General features: G+C 41.4%; 1 protein-coding gene across 2 annotated transcripts in view; it reads left to right on the top strand.

Moving 5' to 3' along the window:
* Positions 1–27,273, top strand: part of EML4 (EMAP like 4) — a 162,774-nt gene that overhangs the window by 7,436 nt on the left and 128,065 nt on the right. Inside the window, exon 1 of one of the 2 annotated variants that reach the window (XM_040611570.1) lies at positions 1,262–1,301. The exons of the other annotated variant lie outside the window; for it this stretch is intronic. Within the exon in view, the coding sequence (XP_040467504.1) occupies positions 1,277–1,301 (25 nt within the window). The 5' untranslated portion in view covers positions 1,262–1,276. Of the gene's footprint in view, positions 1–1,261; positions 1,302–27,273 lie in introns of those variants that run through there. 2 annotated transcript variants of the gene reach the window in all.

Here is a 27,273-nt window from a genome sequence, read left to right as displayed (position 1 = left end):
ATGTATTTTGGATTTGTGTAAACAGTTTTAATGCATCAAGCTAAATTGGCAGGCTTTCGTAATCCTCTGGGAAAATTGGGAGTTTGAAACCCAGTGGATAAATTAAAGTCACAAATGCTTCTAAGCCCCAGATTTGGCTCCCTACAGGGACGCTGTAAATTAGTTAGGCCTAGAAATGTGGTTTAGCTAAAGTAAATGAAAATACTTTTTCATGAGAACTTTATAATTTTAAAGACAGAAGAGTTGGATTTCTTTATTCTGAGTTGAGGACACAAAAACAAGAAAATGGCTATTAACAAGAGAAATTTATCGTTGCTGTCCAAACACAAGAGGTAATGATTTCATCACTTTTTATGGTTTTTAATGAAATTATGACATGAGGGTAGTAGAAACGGGTTTAAAATGCTTGATTTCAGTCAGCAGCTGAGGTAAGCAAGCCCTCACATGCGTGATGGCTAAATTAGCAATCCCAAATATACATAAAATGAATGGTAGAACTATTAGCTTGCTTACGGTTTATTGTATGTTACATTTTTTCCTCTTTTGAGAACAAAAGGAAAATGTCGCTTTTACGTCAGGGTTCTGACAAGCTTTGCGCCCAGCGCTGTGCAGAACAACAGCAGTAGGATGGGCTGTAGTTTGCTTCCTTCCCCCTTATTCAAGACCACAAGCAGACCATGCCATTTTCTCAGGAGGTTTCCTGTTGTGTGTGTTATATGGATCTTGAGTTAATTAGACCTCTGAGTTTCAGTGGCAAGTTCCGTTTTAAGAATGGCAGAATAAAGCCTGGTCTTGCAGGTTCCGTTTTTGAGGATGGACGTCACCTCCCCAAACTAACCCGTTCTTTTAGACTTTTTATTATACATCTTACAGTATACCTCTGGCTTTTACAACTAATAGACAGACTTTGGAGTGGCTTTGGATTGTAGACGTAATCCTTTAGGTAGGGCACGGCTGACCGAATTCCTTTCCAGGAGCAGTGGATACTGGAAACCTGACTGTGTGGAATGGAAAGAGAAGTGTTGCTGTTAGAGATTTTCTCGTACATTTCTAGTGTGATGTAGGTGTGGTGAAATCATGCTTTTGAGTTGGAGCAGTTCTGAGATGAGTGCTCCACGTGTACATCTGGGCTTCCCTGGGAGCAAAGTCCACTTCAGATGTGTTAATGTGTGTTAGAACTGTGACGGTTTGGGGTTTTTTTTTGGATGCAGTTTGACTGAATGGAATTTCAGGAGAGCGTACCTAAAAATGTGCTGCTTGGTGTCTCCAAAGAGAGATGTGGAAAGAAGGAACCTTGAGTGGTAGGAACTGTAAATTAAACTTTTTCAGTTGCAAGATTCAGAGACGTGGCGATACTTACGTCTGCATAGTATCACTTGACTTTTTTTAAACAAGAACTCTTAACAAGGAGAAAATTACAACTTTGTTTAGCTATGAAATCCTGCATTGAACTGCTGTCGCCTGCTCTCCCAGCATGTACTGTGCAAATGCCATCAGAGGGATCTAGCAGGAAATCGGTGGTTTGTGTGGCTGTCATGCTTGCTCTCTGAACTCTGAATGTGTCCGTTAAAGTCATGAGGCAAGGGGGACAATAATAACCAGCAGCCCAAACTTTTTTTTTTTTTTCTAATAGGATAAGCATGAAAGAGCTCAGAGTCCTGTTGGCAGGTTTGCAATAGCTGCAATAAGCGCTGCTGTGAGATGGTTTTAGTCTCGGCATGCAGCGGGATAGGTGATGGGGAGGATTTCTGCGTGCCCGTTTTCTGAATGCTTAACATGTGGGATGGTGTTTTTCCATGAAAATGATCTGATGTATTTAAGAAAGATGACTTGTTGGCAGTGCTGTTCCCCAGATTTGGATTTGTTGCTGTATTTTCTATAATCTGTGACCATTGTATTTTCTTGAAGATGCCCAGAGGGGTGAAGGCTTGGTTAGGATGGGGTAAGGTAGCAGTTAGGCTGTGACCGTGCTAACAGCCTGCTTGGTTTTTTGCCTGCCCCAGTTCTTGAAGTGAATCCTCAGTAGAGGAGTGAATGTATAATTACTGTGAATATGTAAGTTGCTTTTGGAAGTAGACACAGTGAAATGCTTAGGAGCTTGATTTATTTGAGTTTATTCTTTACCGTAAAGAACCAGAGTAGTAAGGCCATTTATTTAGCCACTGTAGACTTGATGATGGTATTCCTGATGTAAATGTGGTTTTCTTAAAGTATTATTTTTGAATTAAAAATGTGTTAGGGGAGATGCTGTATCTGTTAACACTTTTATTTTACATTGTTTTAACGTCTTTTTAATAGGCTGGATCTGCAAAACTACTGTAGCTTGGGCAAGTGTTTAGCCTGAAGCTAAAAAATACTTGAAATCTTGTTCTGAGTTTGGTACATGTGTTTGTTTTCCAGAAAGCTTCCCGAGGGATACATGTATTTTCTGCAGCATCCCTCCCGGCTTGTTTTCCTTTTGTTTCTCACCCGGTACCAGAAATCTGCTGTAGCTGACGTGGCTGAGGACTCTATTTCGGACAGGCCAGGTTAGAGGGAGTAGCAACTGCAAAAAGACACCGTGTTGGTGCAGGGTTTATGGTGAAAGTGGTAGACTGAACGTGTAGTGTGGGGAGTGGTGATGAGGACAGATCCAGTAAGGCAGGGTAATACAGGTATTCATATAATTCCTCATGACTTCAGGTTCTGCCTAGCAGCATAATATTCTTTAATTCTGTAACTAAACCTGTGTTTTCTGGCTTTGGTAATCTAGCAGAGCTGTGTCCTCCAATTTGTATTGTTGGTTTGTTTCTGGTTGGGCTTTTAAAATCTTTTTTTCCCCAAGGTAGAGTATTTAGCCTTCATTTATACTTCTTTCAGTTCTGTTTGATTTTTAAAATCCTGTGAACATCCACATATGATTGGTATTGTGAAGTGATTGGAAGCTGTAGCTGTGAGTGTTTGGTGGCTTTAAACGAAGAGGTAGGAGATTTGAGATTTTCAGAGTAGCTTTAAAAAGGAAATTGCTTGTTTTCCTGTTAAACATAGAGGAAAATGGGTATTGGGTATAGTAGTAGAAAACCATAAGCAAATCAGATTCTTGGGCAAAAACTTTTTCTTTTTTTTAGTACTTGATCTGGCTTACTAGTGTTCCATGAGAAATGCAGTATGGCACCATTCCTGTGCTCTTTGCTAGCACAAATTGGTGGTCAGATGCAAGTGTTGAATAGGTGTGTATCCATATCTATTACTGCTGGTGTGCCTCTTCAGTTCTGGAGGTGAACGTGCTCACCAAGTGGGACCAGTCCGGCTGGGTGGCTGGGATGCCCTGTGGATCGTAAGCTAAGGAGTGTCATGGTGTGGGACTGCAGTACCATGGAGGAACAAGGATACAGAAATTAATCAGCCCAGTTCTCTTGTGTGTGAGGGAGTTGGGAACTGCTGGGTCAGGAGCTCTGGTCTCATCCTGTGGTGGGCTTGGTAGGAAATGATTGCAGACCCCAAGTGGGACAGAGCCTCAGGTGGGGCATCTCCAGAATCTACCCAGCACCTCAGTCAGTAATTATGTTACAAATTGATACACATTTGATTTGAAAACTTCCAAAGTGCAGAGAATCCAAGTAATTTTTGTGTGGGATTAACATCAGGCCTCAAGCTTTTCCATGACAGCTGATTTAGTGTAAAGGAAATAGATCAGGGCTTGCAGTCTGCAAATTTATAAACTCTGATGTTTAGAACAACCGCAGCCAAGAACTGAAAAACAATCTGATTTTATTCATGATGTGGAAAAGTACATATTAGAAGTTACTGTTTAATCCTAGAATGGTTTGGGTTGGAAGGGACCTTGAAGATCATCAAGTTTCAACCCCCCTGCCACGGGCAGGGACACCTTGCACTAGATCAGGTTGCTTAAAGCCTCATCCAGTAACAAATTTAAATCTAAAATAGACTTCAGTTTTTCATTTTTAGATGCCAGATCTGTATATGTTAATAAGTATTAGTTATTTAAATAATGTTGTGGACGCAAGCTTTTGTTTTAAGATGCATTGTATGGAAAGTACCTGTTTTTAGTTGTAAGAGTGCAGATACACCCAGTGAGTTGCTTAAAGACTTTAGGGTAATCAAAGTCTGACTGGTTATATGTGCTAGCGTTGGAGAGAGGAAGTGGGAAAGATGCTGATGCAGGTGAAGGGAGTTAAATATTCCAGGTAATCTGCATCAATTACTTCTTTAGAACTGTTAAGTACATAGTGTGTATGGCACAAGAGGAAAAAGAACCCTCCTGTCCTGGTCTTTTGAGCATGACACCTCCATATCTTTAGATTTAATATGTGCAGGAATCCCACCTGTGAGAGGGGGTAGCTCTTGTGACGCTGTTGTGTGCCCTTCTGGGCTTGCAGACAAACAGCTTTGTCACTGTGGGTCTTGCAATGACTCTGCGTGTGTTTTGGACAGTTTTTTTTTTTAAAGATAAACTTGACGTGTGGTTCTGCTTTTCGCTGTTGCTGTTCAAGTAGAGAAATTAGATCCTGTGCTTTGGTGCATCTGTAAACAGCCTACTAAAACCTCTATTTAAAAAACTATTTCCTACCGGAATCCTAACCCTACTTGGCTTTTCTGTTTCTTTGTCTGTGCCAGGCCAGCAATGTGATGTATGACATCAACGTGCTAGTTTCCACTTACCTGGTTCTGTGTGCCCTTTCACAGTAAAACTGCTGACCCTTTCCCCAAGGAAGAGCTTAGAGCTGTGGTCCAGGTGGCTGTGTTGCTTTGTGTCCCTGTTGGAAGCTGAATTCCAGCCCCGTGAGAACCAGGGTGGAGGCTGGCTGGAATTCATAGGAGATGCTGCGGTCCTTCTGCAGCGGAACCCACAAAAGGCACTTGTGAACCTTGAAGAAGTGCTGAGGATGCTGGCAGGAAAATGAAATAAATGTGCAGGGTCTGTAAATGTATTGCCACAGTAACTTTGGTGCATCGGATTGGCAGTTGTTACCGATCTCTGATCTTGGTGTATTGCAGAATGGTTTCTTCTGAGTTGCGTATCTTGGTTTGCATTAGTAAACACAGGTTGCTTTTTCATTGGGATAATTTGTCAGCGAGTTGTATGTTATTGGGCGGGATTTCAGCTGGCATCCTATTGTCTGAACTGCGATGAGAGGTCTTTTTTAACATCAAGTCATCCGAGCCTTGAACAGATTTTTGATCATTCCTTTTGTGTGTGTGCACCGAGCTTGTGGTTCTGCTGCAAAAGTGTTTGTAGCTGTGTAGAGTGTTTAATTGGAATTTTAATAGTCAAGCGTTGAAGTGGCCATTGGACTCAAGCATGAAGAATGTAAGCTGTTTAATACTGTGTGAAGGTATTGCAGAACACGTGGATGTGAAGACGGCGAACTGTGCAAGTAGCAAGCAGCATCTCTTTCTGTGTACCTGTGGAAAGCCTCGTACGTGACCTGTCCCGGAGTGTGGCTGGAGCTGTGCGTGTGGAGGCTCTGGGCTGCTGGGTGAGTGCTGCTGTACGTGTCTGCTCCGGACCCGGGGTGTTCGCCTGGGACCGGCAAGGAATTGTTTTGTGAGAGGGAGGAAGTTGCTCAGTGCGTTGAGCAAGAGAGTGTCTCTGGACAAAGTACGAACGCGCAGCAGCCCCTCCCCAGGGATTGCTCAGCATTTTTTCCTGTTGCTGTTACAGGGGGCTCGGACCATTGATACCCATCTGTTTCCTCCTATTTATTTGTCAGATCTTCCTATTTTAAGTGGTACTGCAAGGCTGGGCCACCAAGAGTTAAAAATCTGTCCTTTAACATATTTATGGGTTGTAAACTATGCGTTTGAAATTCTGGCTGTGCTGAAGTCCAGAATAATAAAACCAAAAAATGTCCTGTTAGTGCTGATGCTGCAGATTTCACTTTCTGTGTCCCTGCCCTGCAGAAGACCCTGCTTCTGTCCTTGTCCTCCTGCAGCCTGGTGGCCTCTCCTGTCCCTGCTGGCCCCAGTGGCGCTGAGCATGGCTCCGCTGCCCCGAGCCTTGCCCGTGCGGGGTGGGGGCTGGGGAAGAGTAAAGAGGGAAGGTGGTCTGAACGCCAGGTAGGACTTGACTGACTTGGTCATCCTCCCTTCTACCCCCCCAGCATACCTAAATACAGTGATCTGAAACCTTCAGAAATATGAAAATGAGAACAGGTGTTTGTGTGCTCTCTGGATATCGGGTTGGTTATTGCCTGGCTAAGTAATAGAGGTGTGTGTGTAGGTGTATTTGCTAATATGCTTTTAATTATCTGCATTTACGTAATTATTTGCACTAGAAATTTCAATTTCCTGTTTCTATAGCTGTAGCTGCTTTACCAGCAGAAGGGCTTTAACTTGGCTGTTGGTTTTGTGAATTAATGGCAACATTTGCTGTTTGCTTTTTATAGACCACAGAGGGACGTTTTTTCAAAGCTATAGATAAAACGACAAAGGGAATTGCAAGAAAGCAAAAGGGAATTGACAAGAAAGCATGCACAGAGTGTTTGCAGCATATAACGTGTATTTATTGCTATGTGCAGATTTGTGTTTGATAGGGTCACTTCCATCTGCCTTTCAGCCTTTAGTTGAAGTTAATTTAAACAGATATATTTTGAATGGGTTTTGTTTCTAGAACTAAATTTCCAGACTCTGGTGTGTGCATGTATACACACACCCTGGTTTTATTTAAAGGGCCTGAAGTCTGACCTTTTCTAGCTCCTAACTGAACATCTCAAAGAATGCTGTTAGAGTTTGTTCTGGACCTGGTAATATCTTACAGTTTCAGCATCATCTGCTACAGGGCTTTTTGACTTCTACAGAAACTGCGTAAAATCGTTACAAAGTATTCCTATAATCTCATTCTTCAGTTGAAACATTTCTATTATGTTATATAGCCCTACTTTCAGGTACTTTATGTATGATTAATAAATATTTTTATTTATAATTAAATAAATTATAAAAAAATAAATTATAAAAAAACTATAAATAATTTTCTTTTCAATATTACCGGGTCTTGATTATGCCATGCATTGCAGTATATATTTTGGTTTTGCAAAACTTTAAGCTAGCTTTGAAGTAGCTTTTTTCCTCTTTGCTATATTGCTATTTACAAGTCTCTTGCATACCATACATGGATTAAAACTCAAATACCATCAAAGTTAAACTAATGGGCAAGTAAAAGAAGATAGAAATCTTTTCTAGAAGGAAGTAGTGACTTGCCTAAGATGAACAAGAAGCTACATTTGGCAAACAACTCTTCTGTACTATCCTATGATCTGTGTATGTATTTTTAGAAGAAAAATGGGTAGGGTTGATGTCACATAAGAGTTGCCCCTCTTCACTCTTCTTCATGAGCTTAATTTCCCTGGGATGTTCTGGACTCTTGAGTGGCAGTACTGGCTGAACAGCCTTGGGTACCGGCTTCTGCTTTTGAGCTGCATCATTCTCTGCTGTGGAACAGGGGTGCAGAAATCACCATTCCATAGCAATTTTAATCATCTGTTTCATCGGCTTTGATGTGTAGGTGTTAGTGTCCCCTCTTCTGTGCAGTGCATAGTACGTGTTGTATCCAGTGTTTTCCTCCAAGCTCCATGATGACTGTAGCTGGTTGGTGACCTTAAGCCACATGCTACCCATGGGCACCATCCTGCTGGGAGGCAGAGCTGGGTCCCCACTGGAGTTTGGGGTAACCCATCTGGGGGAGAACCCTTCGCTCAAGATGAAAACCATCGCTGCAGCTGTTTGCTAATCCCACTGCACATGTGCTCCTGAGCAGTGCCTAGGGAAGCTGGAGATGGGCGGTGTGACAGCAGAGACTTAAGTGTGCTTGCATGAAACAGGGGTAGTGTTAGTCATCAGGTATTAAGTGCAGTTATGGCTTGCTGTGAACAAGCAGCATATTGTAGTAGGGAAGGAAAAGGCAGATATCTGCCCCTGGAAGAAAGGCCTCTAAATCGGGGGCTGTGGGAGCCACCCTGGTCTACCCTGGGCAGTGTCACAGGGATGCTGATAAGCTGGAGCAGTGCTCTGCAGAGCATGCCCTCTCTCTTCCTGTTGTGTTAGGCTGCCATAACATGTGCTCCTCACGATAAATACCTAGGTTGTCCAACCCTATATAATTCTGTAGAACTTGCTCTCCCTGGCCCTTGAGTATCTATATGGATGTTCTATGTGGTTTTTTGTTTCTTTGTTTGTGTGTTAAACTTTCGTTTCTTGGAAAATACTGTTTTCTGGTTTTCACTGACTGCTATTGAACTTTCAATTTTTTGCCGAAAGTTTATTGAGGTGGGTCTTGAATATTTTTGCTGTTTTTAGAAGCTGCACTCTGATCCCCCAAGAGGAGGTGGGGAAAGGTGCTGGTCATCCTGCTGGTATACTTTGCAGCAGAGAAATATGGTACTGTGGTCTTCCTTTGCAGTGCTGCTGCACTAGGGAGAATGGTGGAGGTGACATCAACTTAAAGTTGATTTTTATACATTAAAAATACATGAATGGTGAACTGGGGAGGCCATCCGTGCTTTCTCTGACTGGTACCTCGTGGATTCCCTAGCCCCAGCTGGTGACTGCACTTCTGTTGATGCCCCTGGCTTGGGATCCCCAACCGTGTGTCCCCGACCCTGTGGTGGTGACAGAATAAAGCCATCCCTCAAATCTGGGGGCTGCTGGGGCATGCAGACAGCAGGGCTAGCACAGCCCTGCTCTGCAAATAGTTCTGTTTGTCCACATCTAGGGGTATGCAACATGCCCCCCTTGTTCTCCTGCTGCCCTTTTAGTTATCATAGGCTATTTTATGTCACGTCAACCTTTTTCTAACCTGTGCCCTCCTCAGATGCTGACTTTGGTTTCAGCATTATAGAAGCTATTTTCTGTCTCCTGGAAGCAGCTGTTAGAATAGGTTTTAGCATTTAACTTCTTATTCTTGAAATGGAAAACTGAATCATGTTGATGCTCTGAGAACTTGACGTGTGGCTGGGCCACTTCCAGGGAGCTTAGAGCAGGAGGGTGCTGCTGCACGGTACTGGCTGTTCAGTCCAACGAGGATCTTCTAACAAGTTCTCTTCTAACAAGAACCATCCTTCTTATTAAACAACATGATGGCAACCATAAGGCTTTCTTCTTTCCCTTCTTCCCTTCTTCTAATTTTGCATGTGTGTTTATGTACTAAAAGCATCAGGAAGACTATTTTCCATGCCAGTGTAACACTGAAAGCGGGTAGATTTGTACTTGTTATTAAGGACAGTTTAGTGAATTAAGAAAATGTTTTGTTGATGTTGGTAAAATAGACTCCAGGCATTCCTGAAGGCTCTTAAATTTGTGGGGTTTTGATGTTTGGATTTTTGGGTTCTTTTTCTTTTGTTTGCAGAATGGTTAATGCATTTTAAAATAATTAACTATGGAAGTATGACACAACTTGTTTCTCCAAAATAGAGCTATGCTTTTGTAATATCTAACATATAATCTTATTTTAGAAGTATTTACATTGGAGAAGAGGTGGGGTTTTTTGTTATACTGTAAGGGATGCTTCACTACTTTGTTAATCATTACGGTTTGATTATTTTATTTGATGTGTGACTCATTTTTCCAAGGACTTTTATGGCAGCAATTATACACATACAACAGGAAGCCTAGAAAGAAGTGCAACATCAGATCACTGAAGGTTCTCTGCTCCTTTTACAGATGATTTTTATATTTTATGGTGGCAAAGTTAATGATTTCTTGCTGTGCGTCTTCTGTTCCACATGCATAGTGTATATCATGTCTGCCTTATGACTATTTCTTGAACCCACATGTGCCAACATAATTAGTAGGAAACTAGGGTTTTGTAATCAAACGCACAGTTGTACATAAGTGCTTTCCGGTGCTGCTGCTTTTGTTGATATAAGAAGTGACCTGTAGTAGCCCTGTAGAATCGTTACAATTACGAAGAGGTAGTGCAGCTCTTCAGCTACATAGTGTGATCTTGCTGCTGCTATAGGTGTTCCTCTATAGTCACTGCATTTCTCTCTCTGCTCCCTTTTGAGGAAGCCTTAGGGAGAAGCTGCAAATTGAACAGTTCAGCTATTTCCTAACTACCAGTGAAAGGTTAGTTTTAGTTTTGAGGCAGTATTTGTAGTCCTCTGGCAGGTCGTTGTTCCTGCCTGCATGAAAACATCACTAAAAGTGTTGGTGAGGGCAAGCCGGGTAGACTGGCGTTCTGGTTGTGTTCTCACTGCGTTCCCTCCTCGGGCCACAGGCGATACGCTGCCGCCTTTGGGACCGTGCTCTGCTCCGTGTGTGTAAACGCGTCTGCACGGTACCGTGCTGTGCCGGGCCCGGCCTGGAGGTGCTCTCGGAAACCTGTGGCTCGAGCCACGTGCTCGTGGGGCTGCGCTGGGGGACGGCAGTGGGCTGCCCAGTGCCATTCAAGGAGCAGGCTCCCCAGTGTTGCTCTCCCGCCTTGGGGGGAAAAAAAGGTCATTAAATTATTATTATTATTATTTTTTCCTCATCCACTTTTATAAAACTTCTTCAGGTGAAGACTGCCCCCAAGTGCAGCTATTACTCAGAGGCATGAGAAAAATGAAAAGTGAGTGCTTGAGGCCCCGGTAGTATCTGGTATAAAATGTTTAGGATCAGCCGCGTGCCCATCAGCATGATAATGGGTACATTTCTGCAGAAAGTCGGCTAATTAATGATTTGGGTTGCCAGGCTAGATGGTTTACCTCATGGTAACTGCTTTCTTGTGTGTCCAGGGGTGGTGGCAGCAGTGACTCTTCAATCCTTTCAGTCATGCTGGAGAAGCCCTCCAGCCTTTCTGAGGAATTTGAGATGCTGAGCCTTGCAGGCTCAGCTTTGCCTTCCATGAGGAGCCCAGGTGCAGGAGGTGGCACCAGTGCCATCTCTGCTGCCTTTGGCTTCGGCGGATTGCTGTTAGCGGCTGTATGGGAGGTTACCGGGAGGAGCGATCTGGCATCTCTGGAGGACAGAAGACGTGGGTCTTGGAAGCGAATGGGCGAATGGTGGTATGAAACCTTGGTTTGGAAACTGTAGAGAGAGCACTGTGCCTTTGCCAAAGCGTCTGCTCCCCCATTGCAAAGACCTGTCTGTCTCCATTGTGGAGCTCCTCTCTGCCAGCCTGGTGGAGCTGGTTCACTTCCCACCCCAAAGGTGAAAATAACCTCCTTGGGGCACGGCTCCGGGGCTGATGCTGTGAGGGAGGAAAACCTACTTGCTGTGGTGGTAGAGCAGTTGGGGAGCCAGTTGGATGCAGGTGAACATCCTTGTTCCTCTCTCCAAAACCTAGCTTTTTTTGCCCTTCTGCTCCTTTTCTTCCACTTCTTCTCTTTTCCTTGTCACACCATCCTCAAAAAAGGTGTGTGAAAAGAGTCCAGGTGTTCCCATCTTGGGAATGGGTTTTCCTTTCCAAAGCCTTCTGAAAAAGGTGAATGTATAGCATTAGGCTATGTCATTGTGTAATTTCCAAAATCATATTTAAACAAATGTATTACTGTTTTTTTGAACTGAGCAAACCCCAACCTTCAATGCAGCTAATGATATAATGATCTCTGTTGATTATCATTATTTGTCTAGTTCTCCTTATTAAGGTAGTTATATGTTCCAGATGACAAAATATATTTTAATTTGGTTTTACTGTTCCTGTGTGTTAAAAGAAAAAGAGAAGCTGACCTAATTCAGCCTTTTAGCATGTATATGTTTTATGTAAATGGCCTCAAATTAATGAATTAATAACTTTAACTTAGTATTTAGTTTACAAGACCAGATTGCAAGCTCCATATTCTAAAACGAGCATGTTGTGAGGCAGCTAATCATAAGAAGGGCAAATAAGTATCACATTACAGAATTTTTCTACATTAAAAATACGACCATATGTGCCTTTGAATAATTCCAGATGGAAGGCTGCTGGTTTATAATTTGTTGTTTTGGATTTGAGTTCTTTCTGTTTTTTTGTAAACAGGTCGATCCATAGGTATGTTACAAGCAGAAAACCATGTATTTGGTTTGCAAGGTGTGTAAATCTAAACTTTTCACCTGTTCATTCTCCTTTCCCACCGCCCAACGTTTTGGTTGCATAGCGAGCTATCAGATGTGTCAGCGTTAGGTTGGTTGTATAGACCTTTACGTATATTATCATTATGTAGTCCCTGAGCGATCACATTTTACAGTACAATTATTTTTTTAATATGTATTTTTAATAAGCATATTCAGATGCTTATCAAGAGTGTTCCCAGAGTGAATGTGAAACCTTTCAAATAAAAAGGTAAATATTTGAGAAAGTTACAAACCTCTGAAAACAGCATTATAAGGGAAATTGGTTTGCAGCCTTGGCTCTGGCTGCAGCACTAGTGCACGCTGCAACTGCTTTTGGGAGAAACATACTCTGAGAGCTTGCCAGCTTATTCTCTAATGATTTCTTTCTTAAAAAATAATAAAAAAAAGGAGTATTTTGTGTTTATCAGATAATTTTAAAGACGCTTTTTTAACAAAAGCAACCTTAGAAATAGGTGTAAGTTTGGTTCATGTTGTCAGAAGCAGTGGTTACACATCCCATCTCAGTATCTGCGGCTGTACATGATGAGGTGAGAAAAATGCAGTTTTAGGTTATAGTTAATGAAGTCTTAATTGTTCCTGTGTTTGAGGTCACTTGGGACTCTGTTGCTTCAGGAGTGCTTTGTAGTAATCCTCTAGTGCTCTTACCCTCCTGCCCTGAGCAACTTGATCGTTCTTGATACCCGTGGGGAATGCCCGAGTCATGTTTCAGGTCCTTATCTTCTTGTTTTTTATTCTTCATGATAAGGTACAAGGATATCCCAAGGTAATTCAGGATGATCATTGCTGTTCTTACTATGTGTGTCTATTTCTGTTTTCCTTGGGGTTTTTTATTTGTGACTTCCTCGCGTGGTTTTAACAGTATTTTGTAAGTCAGTATTGTAGGAAATAATAACTGTACCTGTGTCAGTAGGTTATTTATTTTTAGTTTCACTCAGAGCACCACATGGGGTCTGTGCATGACCAACATAGATGACGGGCTTGGCATCAGAAGCGCCTGTTCTAAGTTGGTTTTTCATCTTCAGCCCTCCCTTGTTTTATTTCTGCTGCCACAGTCCAATTTCTGGAGTTTAAGGAAGGCTATGTACTGTATTCACGCCATGGCAGGGGAAGGTGTAGGATTTAGTCTTGGCCATGACAATTACAAAGTCAGAATATCTGGAAAACTCATTTTCATGGCTGAGAACTTTATCCTTCTTTTACTACTTCTTGGGGCTAAAAATATTGTTTATTGATTGCTCGGGAGTCATGTGTAGTATAAAATAGGACTTTCAGAACCTTGTGGCTTTTAAGCCTTTATAATCTTGCCCCAATGACTTTCAGCTGGTTGTTGAGAGGCTCCTCACGTGCTTTGGTGAGGTATTAGCTGTTCGTGTCTGCAAACTGTGGGTCTCCTCTATGTAATGCAGGAAAACAGGGGTTTGTGATATGTCCTTTTTAAGATAAATGTAAACACGGATTAAATGTGAACGTTTTCTAAAAATCAGATCAATTTCAACCCATGTTATGAGTATGTGGGATTTAAGGGAGATCATCTTGATTACTCGAGAAGCATCATCTTTGTGGAAAAGTGGAACTTGAGTAAAATAGTTTTGGGAGTACAGAACCTACTGTACAGTGCTATTTCTGAAATTCTGCTAGGAAAGAGGCCAGGATTAGAAGGAGAGCAAAATTTAGCAGTATGGAGGACTAGGATTGCTAACGGTAAGCATTTTCTCATGCTCGTGACTGTACCATTTTTACACAGCAGTCTTTTAAAACGTTCAGAGGAGGGGTAACGTGATAATGCCTCTTTGGGCTCAAGTACTTCTGTGGTCGTCTTTATCTGTGGTTTAGACTTTTTTTTGGTTTGAATTCTGTATTTTAGAGGGTTTTGGCACTTTTCTATGTGAAACCTTTGCCCACACCTTTCAACATCTTAGGTGAGAGAGTCCTGTGCAGCTAGATATTCTTGTTGACTGGCTTGTATCTCACTTGGTGTTTAAGTTTAAACATGTTCACAAACCCTTGTGTATAAGGAGAAAGGTATATTTCCCTGCAGTTGTTTTGAGAAACCGAGGAATGAATGAGCTTTTGCGATATTAGGCTTGTTTGTGCAGTGGCTGTTCTAAGAACCCCCTCAGAAATGCTGCCTTGCGAATGAAATCCTACCTACTGTTCGATTCATTTTGGGATTAAAGACAACTTATTTGGTGAGCAGTTCACCTGGAACACTTGACGTGTAAGGCTGGTTCATGTGTACAGCGTGATGTTCTTTGCATGCATTTTTGTATTTTTAAACAGCTGATGTAGCAGCAGTGAGGCACCATCTGGCATTTTGTTAAGCTCAGTGATCATTCTCCTCCATCAGGGTTTCAGGAGGATGCTGCTGCCCTACCCACCAGCAGCTCCCTCTTCTCTGGGGACTCCTTTTTCTCCTATTTTCTACAGTGCCTGTGGGATTCAGCCGTTCAGAAGCATTTGTTCAACTTGTTCTGTGAGGTGACAGGATTTTTGCTTGAGAGTAAGGAGCCCTTGAGCAAAACTGTCTCAAGCTGAGAAAATCTGCGAGCGTGTGCCCTGGCTAGGGGCGGGAGGCTGGTGGGGGGTGTGGGTGCACCTAAGACCTTGGAGTAACATGATAGAAACTGCGTTTTGGAGCAGAAATGTGTAGATTGCTCAGTTATGTCAGCACCAATTTTCTGTGCAGAGCGTAAGGAAGCTGCTGTGGGGTGGATGCATAGACACCTTGAGAAGTGGCTGAATCGGTTATATTTGGTCTTTCTACAGAAATTGCCTTTGGGTAGAAAGTGGGCATGAAGAGCACAGGCCTGTATGGAATTAATTTGCTGGAGCTGTGGAGAATTAAGACTTGGAAAAAGGAAAGGGCATGCTGTAATGGGAGGTGTGGTTGGCATCCCCAGCATATCCTTCTGCACAAGTGAACGGTGTTCCTCCAGGTGAAATGTGGGCTAGCGCAAAAGGCAGCATTATATCTCTAAAACACTTAAAAAATTAATATGCCACACAAATCTACGTAAAACTGAAGGTGTATGGAGGAGGGGATGCATTAGGAGCTATTACACGGTGTTGTCAATGCATTCCTAGAGGTGTCAGAGGTGACTGACTGACTTTAAGGATGAAATATTAATTGAAGAAATACCAAACATTATCACAAATAAGACATCCATGCTGTCCTCTCCTGCAGAGCAAAATTTGTTATGAAAGTATGGACTTTTTGAATATGTAGTAATTTTTGTGCTATGCATAGTGTGTAGTCTCACTTCTGTAGTCAGGGATGCCACAGGCAATTGCAGTAACCTAAATGTGTTGAAGGATAAGATGATGCATTGCATAAAAATCCAGAGTATTGTTGATTGACAGGACTTTGTGATACAGTTAATTTCTTCTCTATGAAGAAATTACTCAAAAACATTACTCAAAAAACATGCCATGGCTTTTGGCACAGATATGTTTATAAACGCAGAGTATTTGGTCTGAAAGGTACCTTTTGTTTACTTTGATTTTCTGTATGGGTGTGTTTGAAATTTTTAGTTTGAGACTACTGAAGAGGAAAATGGTAGGCATGTTCTTGATTCTGTAAAAAGGTGGTGTACCAGAGTAAAACTGCTAAAAAGAGGAGCTGCAACTGTTTAAAAATTACCTGTAGGCAGGTGTTCTCAGGTTAAAATCCTTAAATGTGTAAAAATGTACTGTGAAATGTTTCATATTTTTGTTTCCCTAACTGGATTAGACAGTGGTTTCTCCAACTTTTTTTGGTAGTCTAGTGTGTTTACTTTAATTGTCCAAATAAGAAAATCTTGAGTGACATAAGGAGACCACTGGGGACAAAAGGGTGCAGTTGTACAATTGAGTCTTCTTGCTGTTTTTGTAGACGCATGTAAACCTCTAATCTGTATAACCTTCCTAGTTTAATGAACCGTGATACCAATATTAGTTGTGACTACATACTTTCTTCAAATGTCTAGGTGTTTGCTCAGTTTTTCTCTGTTTTCTAAATGGGTTGACTAGGTGTATCTATTTAAATCCTGCATTTCTGATGTCGTGCTATCTCGAGTCGTGAAGTGTGTCTTGTTCGCTCAGACTGCATTTTTGTAAATGACACTTGACAAGCCAGCACCGGAATTTACAAACTGGTCGGTAAGTGTTGGCATCTTCAGTCACTGATCAAACTCTGCCATAGTTGCGCTCTCTAAGCATTTTAGTGTTCTGAGGGTTTTTTCCCTTTCCTTTACATCTTTTCGTATAGAACTTATTCTTTGCTTGTTAGCTCATTTGCAGCCATATGTTAGTTGGGTTATTTTTGTGTTTATTTCTTTGCAACCAAGGAGCTAGCAAAACCTGTTGGAATTAACCCGAGAGATGTGCAAATACACATTATTGATGTATGTGGTTTTACTTTGCCACAATGTGATGCTCAGAGTGTTAATTCGCAGCTCTGCAAGAATGGTGAATTTTAAGCATTTAACATCTTTCCTGTGTTTTTGACAGCATTCCTGTGCTACCTATCCTGTGCTACAACACATTAAAATGCACTGCTTTTGTCAGATGTCTCAGAAGACTTAGCATTTTGGCCAGTAAAACAGGGAATCTTCTACTGAAATAATTTTCCCCCTTTTCCATTTTTTTTGGTGGGTTTTTTCCTTTTCTTACATGTATGCATATATAAATTGCACCCAGCTCAGTAACTCTTTGTACATCTCACGCAGAAACTCTTACAAGAGAGGCTACATTTTCCAAATGTCAGATTTGACATTCTTACTAATGGTTGAGTACCCTCTCTGCAACGTGTCTCAACCTCTGTTTTTTAATTACAGACCTTTTAGTGCATAACCTCTCTAGTATTTCAACTTCTAAAGTTACTTTAATCCAGAACTGGTCATCTCGGTCTCCTTGATTTGCTTGTGGACTTCTTGTTTGCAAATACCTGCAACTTTAAGCAAGGTGGAGTGGGTGAATGTATTTTTTGGCAGTGTAGTGCTGGACAGTCCTGTTTTCTTTTATCTCCCTTCCTTCTCCCTCCTCCCTCAGGCTATTAGTAGAAACAGAATTCTTCAAAATAGTGGTTTTGAAATGAAAATAGCATTTTCAGCAGAATAGATGAGGTCTGTCCTTGTCACTACAGGAAGCAGGAGGGTGAGTGTGCATGAGGTTATTACTGGCGCTCATCTTGTCTTCAGGTTCTACTGGCACCTACATTTTTCACCCATGTAGGTTCCCCTTATTTGTTTCACCTTAATAGGAGACCTAAACTAGGGCCAGATTCCAGTCTTCAGAGTAAATTTAAGTTAGTCTCCTAAAGCTAACATGAATTTAAGTGACACACGGTGTCTTAATTATATTTATTAGCAAAAAGCAATAATTATTTATATGTGTAGACTGGTTTCACATTCTTCAGAATGTTGGTCCACTCCCAGCTTAAACTGCCAGATGCTGAAACAACCAGCCTCTTACCCTGTTCTCCTTAGCAGAATTTCTGTCGTGAGGACTGTCCACCAACGTGAATCAAAATTGTCACAACAGACTTCACTGAAGTCTTTTCAACACATGCAGCAAAAGCATAGCAGGCCAGGTCCACTGCCCTTGATCGTTATTGATCCTTGTTGTTAATCACTGCCCTAGTGATTGACATCAGCTGAATTTCTGGCCCAGCACGTCCAGCACTCCCAGTTCCCAAACATAGCCGTGGTGGCTCTGAGACACCAGGAGGACGCTTATCTGGAGGGCGGTTTGCTGTGTCAGTTACAGAAAACCTGTTTTCCGTGAGCTGTTTGTTACAGACTCTTTGTTGTGACTTTGGCTAGCTATCAGATGCTTCTGTCTAAACAGAGAATTTTCCTCACCAGGTTTTTCTTAAGATGTTCTGCAGTGAGACACCTCTGGCTGAGACAAACACACACCTAACACCCATTTTGATAGCGACAGCAGGATTTGTTCAAATGCATTGATAAATCAGTCTTGGGATTGTGACTTCAGAGTAGGTTCTAGTGGGAGTAAACCAGTGGATGGTGCCTTGAAGAAAATTTCCATTTCAGAGCTCTTGTCTTTTGTCCCAGATGTTCGTTTCCCTTCAAGCCAAGTCTGTGCTACCAGCATCTGTACTACCTGTGTCTGTTGCTCAGGGCTGAGCAGGAAAAAGCTGTGATCTGCTGTATTTAAGGTAGAAGTCCTTACGTACAGGTATGTCAGGAAGAACATGTGTTTGTATTTCTGGGTTTGGGTTTTTTTCTTCCCCTTCCCCTTTCCCATGAGTTTTGACAGCATTTTGGAGCATCTGCTGACAAGGGTATGTCAAAAGACTGTAGAGTAGTTATCTTCTATTCTTGCCTTTTGATTGGCAGTGTGTTTTGGCTTGCTGGTATATTACATTTGTAATCCTATACCACACATGCCCTCCTAGAATAGATCATAGAATCACTGGAAAATGTAGGCTGGAACCGCTGGAGGTCATCTGGTCCAACACTGCCCAGCCCTGGCAGTGCTGGCTTCAAAGATGGATCGTGTTACTCAGGGTCTTGCCCCAGTTGAGTTTTGAATATCTCCAAGGTGGGAAAGGTTACACCTCCGAGTACAAAGGAAAAAAAAAATAAAAAATTGAATTGAGAATAGTGAAGAGCTAAAAAGAAGGTGGTTGAATTGGAGTTTCCCTTCTTGCAATGTGTGGTGGTTGCCCCCTGCATGCCCTTCACACTTCTGACTAGTTTGGCATGCTTTTCTCTGTAGGCCCTGTCCCACAAGGTAGTGAGGAGTAGAATTGGATCCTTCTAGGCTTTCCTCTAGGTGAGCACAGTTCTTGCATCCTCTGGTCATACATGATGTGCTGCAGCCACCTTATCATCTTCATGGCCCTCTGCTGCACTCGTTCCAGTTGGCCAGTCTCCACTGTACTGGGGCCCCCCAGACTGGATATGTGTCTAGGGGTGACCCAGAATGGAATAATCATTTGCATTGGCCGCACTTCTGCTCACACAGCCCAGTGTGTGGTCAGCCTTGGTTGCTGCAGGGGTACCCTGCTGATCCCTGCTCAGGTTGTCCACCTGCATCCCCAGCTCCTCTCTGCTGGTCACCCCAGCCCACAATGCTGCTGGGTAACTGGGATAACAGGATAACTGGGGTTATCCTGGCTCTGCTGCAAGACTCTCTGTCTTTCTGGATATTGTGGGACTTCTGGCAAGCCAGTCCTCCCCCGGTTTGGTGTCATCGCAAACAGGGTGGGGGTGTGCCCATCCCACTGACCGGAGGAAGCTGTGCTGACCTTGGTGCTGACCCATGGGGGACACCACTGGAAATCACCTGCCAGCTGGACCATTAGACCATTTGTGGGTTTAAGGGAAATACGTGAGCAGTTCTAGGGGAAATACATGACAGTAAAAGCACGAGTGGAAATCAGCCACCAGTTGGGCCATTGACATTTGGTCCAGACCTGTTAGACCACAGACGCTGCATTGGAAGCCTGATGATCCAGCTTGTTCCTCACCCAACCTCTAAAAATGATCATGTATCATCTTTTCTCACCCAATCCTTATGTTTCAGAGATGCACATTTAATAAACAGATCAGTGGAAAGCTGAACAGTGGAACAGAAAATTGTTTTTATTGTCAACTTCTAAAAGTGCATCACTGCTTTTGAGAAGGAATTGGGAATTGTTTGTTAAAAGGACAGAGTGCAGCAGATGCACTATTTATTTATTTATTTATTTATTTAAACCAGTCTGTATTTGTGTGGAAGGTGTACATTCAAAGTGATTTGAACTGGAAAGAAATTAAAGGGAGAATTGCAATTGGTCTGAGTTAATTTGATACAAATTTACATTGTTTGAACTTTATTGCACTGGTCGCATGTGGAGGACGTTTATGGGAAAAGCAATTGAGGAAGCGTGCTTTTAAGGGAAATACTTGACAGAAAAACCACAAAGTATCAGGGAGGGTTCAGCATATTGGAACTATTTTTGAATTGTTTTTGCTTTAAATTCGCTGAAATTTTAAGATATCTTTCTGTATGACTTATTTATGTAAGATCTGGGAGACACTTTTCTGGAGCTGGTGGCAAATTGTTAGCCAGAATTTGTTTTGTACATTTTTCTTCATCTGAAAGTGAACCTCACTTTATTTTGAATAACCCCAAGGCCTGTAAGCAGGCCTTTCCTGAAACACTTTGAGTTCATCCAGGTGCAGATTTGTTTTTGTTTTTTCCCCTAAGTGTTGATACAATTAGTTTGAAGGTTATAATAAAACTATGTAACACTTTCTCTCCAAATAGCTCTTTTAAAAAAGCAAACAAAAAACCCCAAACCCAAAACAAAACAAAAATCCTAAGAATTCTTGCAATGAACTTGGAAAAAAATTCCAGATATGAATTTATACAGCTGTGAATGGTACTGGAGATACTGACTTGTCAAATATAAAGGTGACTGGAGATGCATTGGCCTTTTATTCTTAGACGCTCGAGTTTGCTGGAGGCACAGAATAAAATCATGGTCTATTGCTTAAGATGCTGGACTGATGCCAGCAGTAGTACTTACAATAAAGCGAATGCCTTCAGTTTTGAGTAGAAGCCTGTTTGGCATACCTTGAGGAGTAGTCACTCTCCTAAAAATAATCTGTTGTCAAATATAGGGAAAAAGTGAGAGCTGTCAACTTGCAGCCTCATTTACCTGATGGAAGATGTGTATTTTTTATGTTTATTATGTTAAGTTTTTATTTATTGTTATAACTTTTATTATTATTTCTTTTCATTGTTGACAGTGGAAAGCGTGTTTTTTGTTTGTTTTTCCCCCCCTCTCTACATGTTGCCTGAAGCTCTTCTGTGGTTGAATGTGGAACTGGGCAGTGAGCTGTGCCTGCTGGAAGGAGCTGCAAGTTCACCTTTAACTGCTCTTGCAGCAAAAAAGGACTTTGGTGTTGGGGGAGATGGGGCAGGGTTTTGGGAGGGAAAACCACGTGTACAGTTGGGAATTTCCCTTACGGTGCTGCAGGCAGAAACTGTTCATTCTGTTTTCCCTGTATATAATCGCTGGAGATCTTGGTCCTTGTGGTGACTTAGTCAAGATCATGTGCGATCTTCAAGTTTCTGACACAAGTCAGTAACTAGTTTGGAGACGACCACTGACTTCTAAGCAGTTCCATTGATCACCAGGTACATGTGCCACTGGGTGTAACCCTTGATTTGCAATTATGAAGTTTAAATTTATAACTAAAATGTTAATATTTATATTTAAATTTATAATTTAAATTATAGATATAAATTATATGCATATATGTTTCAAACATATTGGTCCATAAATCTGATTGAAATTTAAAAATCAAGTAGTTTGGAGAATATAATTTTTATTCTAATAATTCCTAGTAATCTAGTCATTACTTTGCAGCTGCATCAGTCTGAGGAACAGTTGTGTTGAGTTTTTTGGTTGATTTGTCTTCTGTGCTGTTAGAAATGAGCACAAGAAAACTCATGATAAAAATCTGACCCTGATCTGTAAGTTTGTTAGCTGGAGCCGGTGGGGGTGAGTATGGACAGAGCAGTTTCACTGTGTGAACCAGCGGTGGTGATGGGATCCCAAACTTGCCATTTTTTAGCACGCAGCTTTGTAAGGAATTCCAGCAGAAGAAACTTTATTGGGTTGCCCATGGTGTTCTATACACTGTTTTTTAAAGACAGATATATAGTTGAGGGCACTGTTAGCTGGAGAGCTTATTTTTTTACTGACAGCATCACATACATGCTAAATTGGGATCTTCAATCAGAAAGCAATAGAGGTGTGAAAGTATACTATAGGTTGTGCATGTCTTACTATGTAAAGCACGTTATCAGATGATGTACAAATTTTACTTTCTCACAGGATACTGAGCCTTAAGTGCCTGGTTCTGATTACATACGACTTCAGTTCTTTGAGCCTGTGATGTAGCTTTCTGTTTGTTGGTTGGTTTTCGGTTGGTTTTTTTTTAGTAGCTGGTGTTCTTGTAGATAACTTGTTTTTTCTAAAATTCAAAGCTTTGCATAATTTCAGTGGATTCTGTGGTTTCAGCAGGTATAAGGCAGTGGATTCTAACTAAAGCACTTGAGCTCTGAAAACATCAGACTATAATATCTTGTCAGGAAGAAAGCTGGTGATGAATTTAATGTGAATTTTTGTCCTTTTTTTATGATTTGCTGAAACAGAAGGGAAAAATTTGTGTGTTGCTTTGAAACTGAGATTTGATACTTTTCTGTTATGCAGTGGTCTTATCTGAGATTGCCTAAAGTCAATTCTGTTATGCAGGAGCTTTTAGGGTTTTCTGTTGTATGGATGCATCAGGTTTGGAGCCGGCGTTCAGTCCATAACAGCTTTACGTTTTACATTCAGTGAACATCATGGTAGAAGAGGAAGAAGAAACTTCATTTCTGCAGGAGCCTGAAAGCCTATAATGGGAAAATACTATATTCTTTGTTTCTGTCATTGATTATGTCAATGGATGTCCAGAAACTGTCAGAAGAAACATTAGCATAGCAAGCTTTAAAATGAAAGAACAAATGGAATTAAACCCAAGGTTGGAGCTGAAATGAGAGGCAATTTTAAGAAATCTGTTTGCTGAGTTCTGTCTGATCAGCCCCCAAGATTCATCCAATTAGATAGTCACTTTTACCACAAAGCAAAAGAGAAGTGCAGAAGTTCCAACTACTTTCCTGAATGTTTTTTTCCCTTTCAGATTTAAAGCGCTGACTGAAGTTTCATCTGCTCCTTGTTTGTGTATGTATGCGTCTACGCAAAAATAAAATCCAGACTGCAAATAATACTTTGTAGCATGAGAACTGAAGAGCTAGAAATCTCTCTTGGTGATGCACTGGCCTTTTCTCCCCCACCATCTCTTGTTGTGCTCCATCCCTCAGCTCCCCTGGCTTGCTGCTGCATTTTCTTATTTCCCCCAGGTGCAGGCAGGTGCTTAAAAAAACTTGCTGGCAGGGTCTAACAGCTTTTTCCTCTTTGTTGGCGGGATTTGCTGAGATCACACGGGCACTTGATCCAGGAGCTGGGAAATTGCGTTGCAGTCTGTTCCAGTTAGGATTTTGTGAGTAACTGCAAGCTTCCCATATCTGTATTGTCTTAAGGTTTCTGTTGTTAATTGATTAAGTTGCATGAAGCTGTGACGGCTATGATAAGCCTTACTGATTTTATTTCCAGTTAAATATTTATAAAATGTGAATTTCACAGTGTGGCTTGAAAGTCAGGTGGTGAGTCTCTGAATGTATTTGTTTAACCATCTGTAGCCAAGTACAATCAGCATGTACTGTAAGGACAGCGGTAATTATCCTGTCTAGTAAGCATGCAGAATTCCTCCTTACTTGGAAGATTATTTTAATGTTCCCTTCGTGTAGCTCAGGGCAGCAAGGAAGTGGATCCCCGTGCTAAAAATAAGAAAGGAAGATGCACATTTGTGTGTTCCATCAGCTTTCAGCAAGCTTAAAATAATGCATTGTGCAAGAACACGTCTCCTTCAGCTCATTCTCTGAAGACTATAGACAATCTTAACTTCTTCAAACACCCCCCCTGCCCCCCCCTGCTGCCTGTGCACAGGAATAGTTCACGTGGAAAAAGCCACATTCACCATCGACGTTATAAAGTAACTCATCCATTTTTATGTGGTGCTCTACATTCAGGAGTATCTGCACTTCAGGTGCAGGTTAAATTGCATGAAGGCAAGGCAAGAATCTGTAACACTTACCAAGTGGTGCAGGTAAGAGGTGACTAATGTCTCGGGGCAAAACGAATTTGTTTGCAGTTTCTTTCTGAATGAAAAGGCTAGTAGTTTGTTTCCGTGGAAGAGGAGAGGTAGTGTTAGCTTTAAGTAAAATATAATGTTTTGGATTTGATTGATTTGGCATGATGCCTGGTCTAATGAAATAAGTGCATTCTGAAAAGGTTGTTTAGGTGGTCCATGTACCAGCGTACTTTCTTCAGTTTCTTCCACTGGGAAGAGAATTGGAGAAGGGATGTATAACGTGAAAAGGTTTTTTGGGACTGATGGGGAGGTTGGTGGGGTTCTTTAGCTTTTTTTTTTTTTTTTTTTTTTACAAGTGAAATCATATATGGGCGTTTTGGCAGTTTTGGAGTTCTGGGAAGTCAAGGCTTATTGTGTTGCTGACTTTGGAAATGATGCAGTCTTACTGCCTGCTTACAGGGCAGGACAAATAAATGAAGGAATTGGGTGCAGGATCTGGGAGATCATTCTGACGTGTCTAACCCTCAGCTTGCTGTTCAGGGAAGAAAGAACTTGTAAAAAAGCTGTTAGTGTAACTTTTCCAAGTTGACCAGATTGTTATCGCTTGTTGATGTTTGAATCAATACTAAAATACAGCTTCTAACACCTTTTTATATTGGTGGTGGAGTAAAATGGACTCATATCATGGGAAGGGTCACTGTGAGCTTTTTTAGCATGCTGTAACAGGACTGATCTGAAATCATACGTGTCTTAATTCTGTTGTTAGAGCCAGAACCTTTTGATTGCGGCTCTTCTAAATGCATCCTTCCCCAAATACTGATTACGTGTCACTGCATGTGTTTGCTCATAAGTTGACTAAAATAACTGTAGTATGAAATACCTTGTACAACTTCTAAAAATAACTACACGTTCCTCTTTGCTGTTTTGCTTTAGTTGTAGAATAGTATTTTTGCTCTCTGCTTTGGTGAGTTTTGTGTTTTGCTTCAATATAGGTGATACTTAAAAGAGCATAAATGGTTGTTCTAGTAGGCAAAGTAGCTATTAACCTAAATATTTAAAACTTAGCTTGGAGATGTGAGGTTAAAGTATAACTTCCATAAATAAATGGTGACCTCCAATGTTTGAGACGTATTTATTTTCTGCTCTGTTTCTCACTGTGACTTTTTTTTAGGTGTGAAGAAAAAGTAATGCATATGTAATTCATACCTGTTAAGACACACACACACACAAATTCACGTACGCTGTTTCCAAGCAGGTATTTTCCTTCCAAGGCGTCCATCCCCCTCAGCTGGACCTTGCTTGGTGTGTGGTACATCACTGCGCACTCCACTGCTGCTCCTGTTTGTTAGAAAGCAGCTGGCAGCAGAGCTCACCTGTGAGCTCCCCAGGACCCTTTGTCCAGTGCTCATTGCTTTGATCTTCGTCTTTTCTTGGGATAACAGTGGAAACAACGATGTCTACAAATTCCTAAACTCACCTGAACTGAGTGATGGGTTTCTTGGCGATACGCTGGAAATGCCTGCTGCAGTGTAGGATATAGTTTAAAAAGCAGACATGGATAGTAGTGATGGTCTGCACTGTATGTTACTTTGTTGGGGAGGTACTGAATTGTAGAAAGTGTGTGCTTGAAAAAAGCAGGAATATATTTAACTTGGAAGAGAAAAATGAAGAAGCTGAAGAAAATGTTTTAGTGTGACTGTAATACTACAGATGAGGCGAGGTGCAGAAAATTGCACTTTTACTCAGGTGTTTTTTTCGTGGTCTCAGAACCAGGGAACTGGTAGGCATGAAACAGGTCTTTACCCTCTAAAATGTTAAAGAGAAACTCTTGAATAAGGTGATGTTTTTGTTTATTTGTTTGGATTTTTTTGTTGTTGTTTTAAGGAAGATGTGTGTATGCTTTCAAAACTTGCGTGAAGAGCTGACATTACTGTTTGTGCGTTTGTAAAACACTGTGCCATGTCTAACAAAGAGAACTGAGGCAATACATTGAGGCTATTTTATGATAATTATTTTCACTACTTCGGTCAAAATATGAACCTGAGTGTAGTTCACAAATTAGACTTAAAATTGCAAAATGGATTTTTGTCCTTAATTAAAGGTTTCCAGATATTGCCAGATATGGGAGTCTGAACGTACCATTAGTACTCTATTAAACTGTATTAAAATACCACTGTATTAAAAAACCCAACAAATCCGATCTATAAATGTGCAGAGTAGAAATGATACCATACCTAATAGACTATTGATATTCTGACAAACTTTACTAGTCTACAGTTAAATAAATATAAAATCAACATTTGATTATTTTTTTTCTGGCTTGAATTTTACATCATATTATAAAGAGCTTAATCATGACCCCATTGCTTTTTACCTCCATATTTTTATGTAGAGTGCAAGGTCTTTTAAAAATAAACAAATAACCTCTGTCTACACAGTGAATATTCCCAGCCTTAGCTAATTACTGATACAGTAATTGTATCAGAGGTATAATTAGAGTTGTGTACCTTAGAGTTGGGTTTGGGTTTGTTTTTTGTGGTGTGGTGTTTTTTTGGGGTTTTTTGTTTGTTTGTTTTTTGCTTATGGTCAATGGAACATTTTCTTATACTTAGTTCTGGTTAGCTGTAGGATTTTAAATCTCTTACTTCTGAACGACGCTTTTGCGTTTTGTTGCTTGGTGTTTCTTACCTCTCAGAAGTATGAAGAATAACAATTTTTTAATCAGTACAAAATTCCTTTTATACAACCCTGCATTAAAAGGTGTTTACTGGATTTTGGTAGTACGTGCTGATCTGGGAAGATGAGCTGAGCTGCGCAACGTGCTTGAGCAGGTTCGTGCCGCTCCGAATGCCCACCCCCCGTGTGCACCCGGTACAGCGGCAGCTGCTGGGGTCGGCCAAGTCCTGCTGCATCAGTTGTAACAATCGAAACGTAGACATGCCAGCTGTGATTTCAAACAAAATTAACATTTTTAGAAAGGTCTTTCTCTTCTATCTCCATCACCCCCCTGCCCCCTTATTTAAAGTGAAATCAGATTAGCTCAGAAATGTTTTGAAAATCTTTGTGATAGACAATGGAAACTAAGCAGTGATATTTGTCTTTTTTTACATAGGAAATTATCTAGAAAAACCTCTCCTAAGTATAATAGGCAGGGGTACTGCTGAGGTGGTAACCCTGAACCAGTAACCAGTGCCATGCCCAAACAAGCCCAGTGCGTTTGTGGAGACCGGGTTTAATTCCTGCCTCCTACCCCTTCAGGCAGAAGTGTGCCATCGATAGTTCGACTTGGGAAGCAAAGCGACTTGAGTAATTAAATTTAGGTCATTAAAGTTTAAGTAACGTTCCGTCTCGGAGAGGATACATGTGCCTGGGGAGGCAAGGGGCAGCGAGGAGAGGGAATGAGGAAGGCAGGGCAGTGCACCAAGGCTGGGCTGGGAGAGGAGCTTCGGAAAAAGGGAATTCAGCCCTCGTGAAACCAATACAGAAAGCCATAAAATGCATCAGGCAAACGTATGGGAAGGAAACCAGAGGAGCGATAAGTCTGTGAAGC

This window comes from Falco naumanni, chromosome 12 (genome assembly GCF_017639655.2).
Source record: "Falco naumanni isolate bFalNau1 chromosome 12, bFalNau1.pat, whole genome shotgun sequence".
Lineage (NCBI taxonomy): Eukaryota > Metazoa > Chordata > Aves > Falconiformes > Falconidae > Falco > Falco naumanni.
The sequence above is the reverse complement of the archived record's forward strand: the minus strand, read 5'-3'. Positions and strand labels throughout refer to the sequence as shown.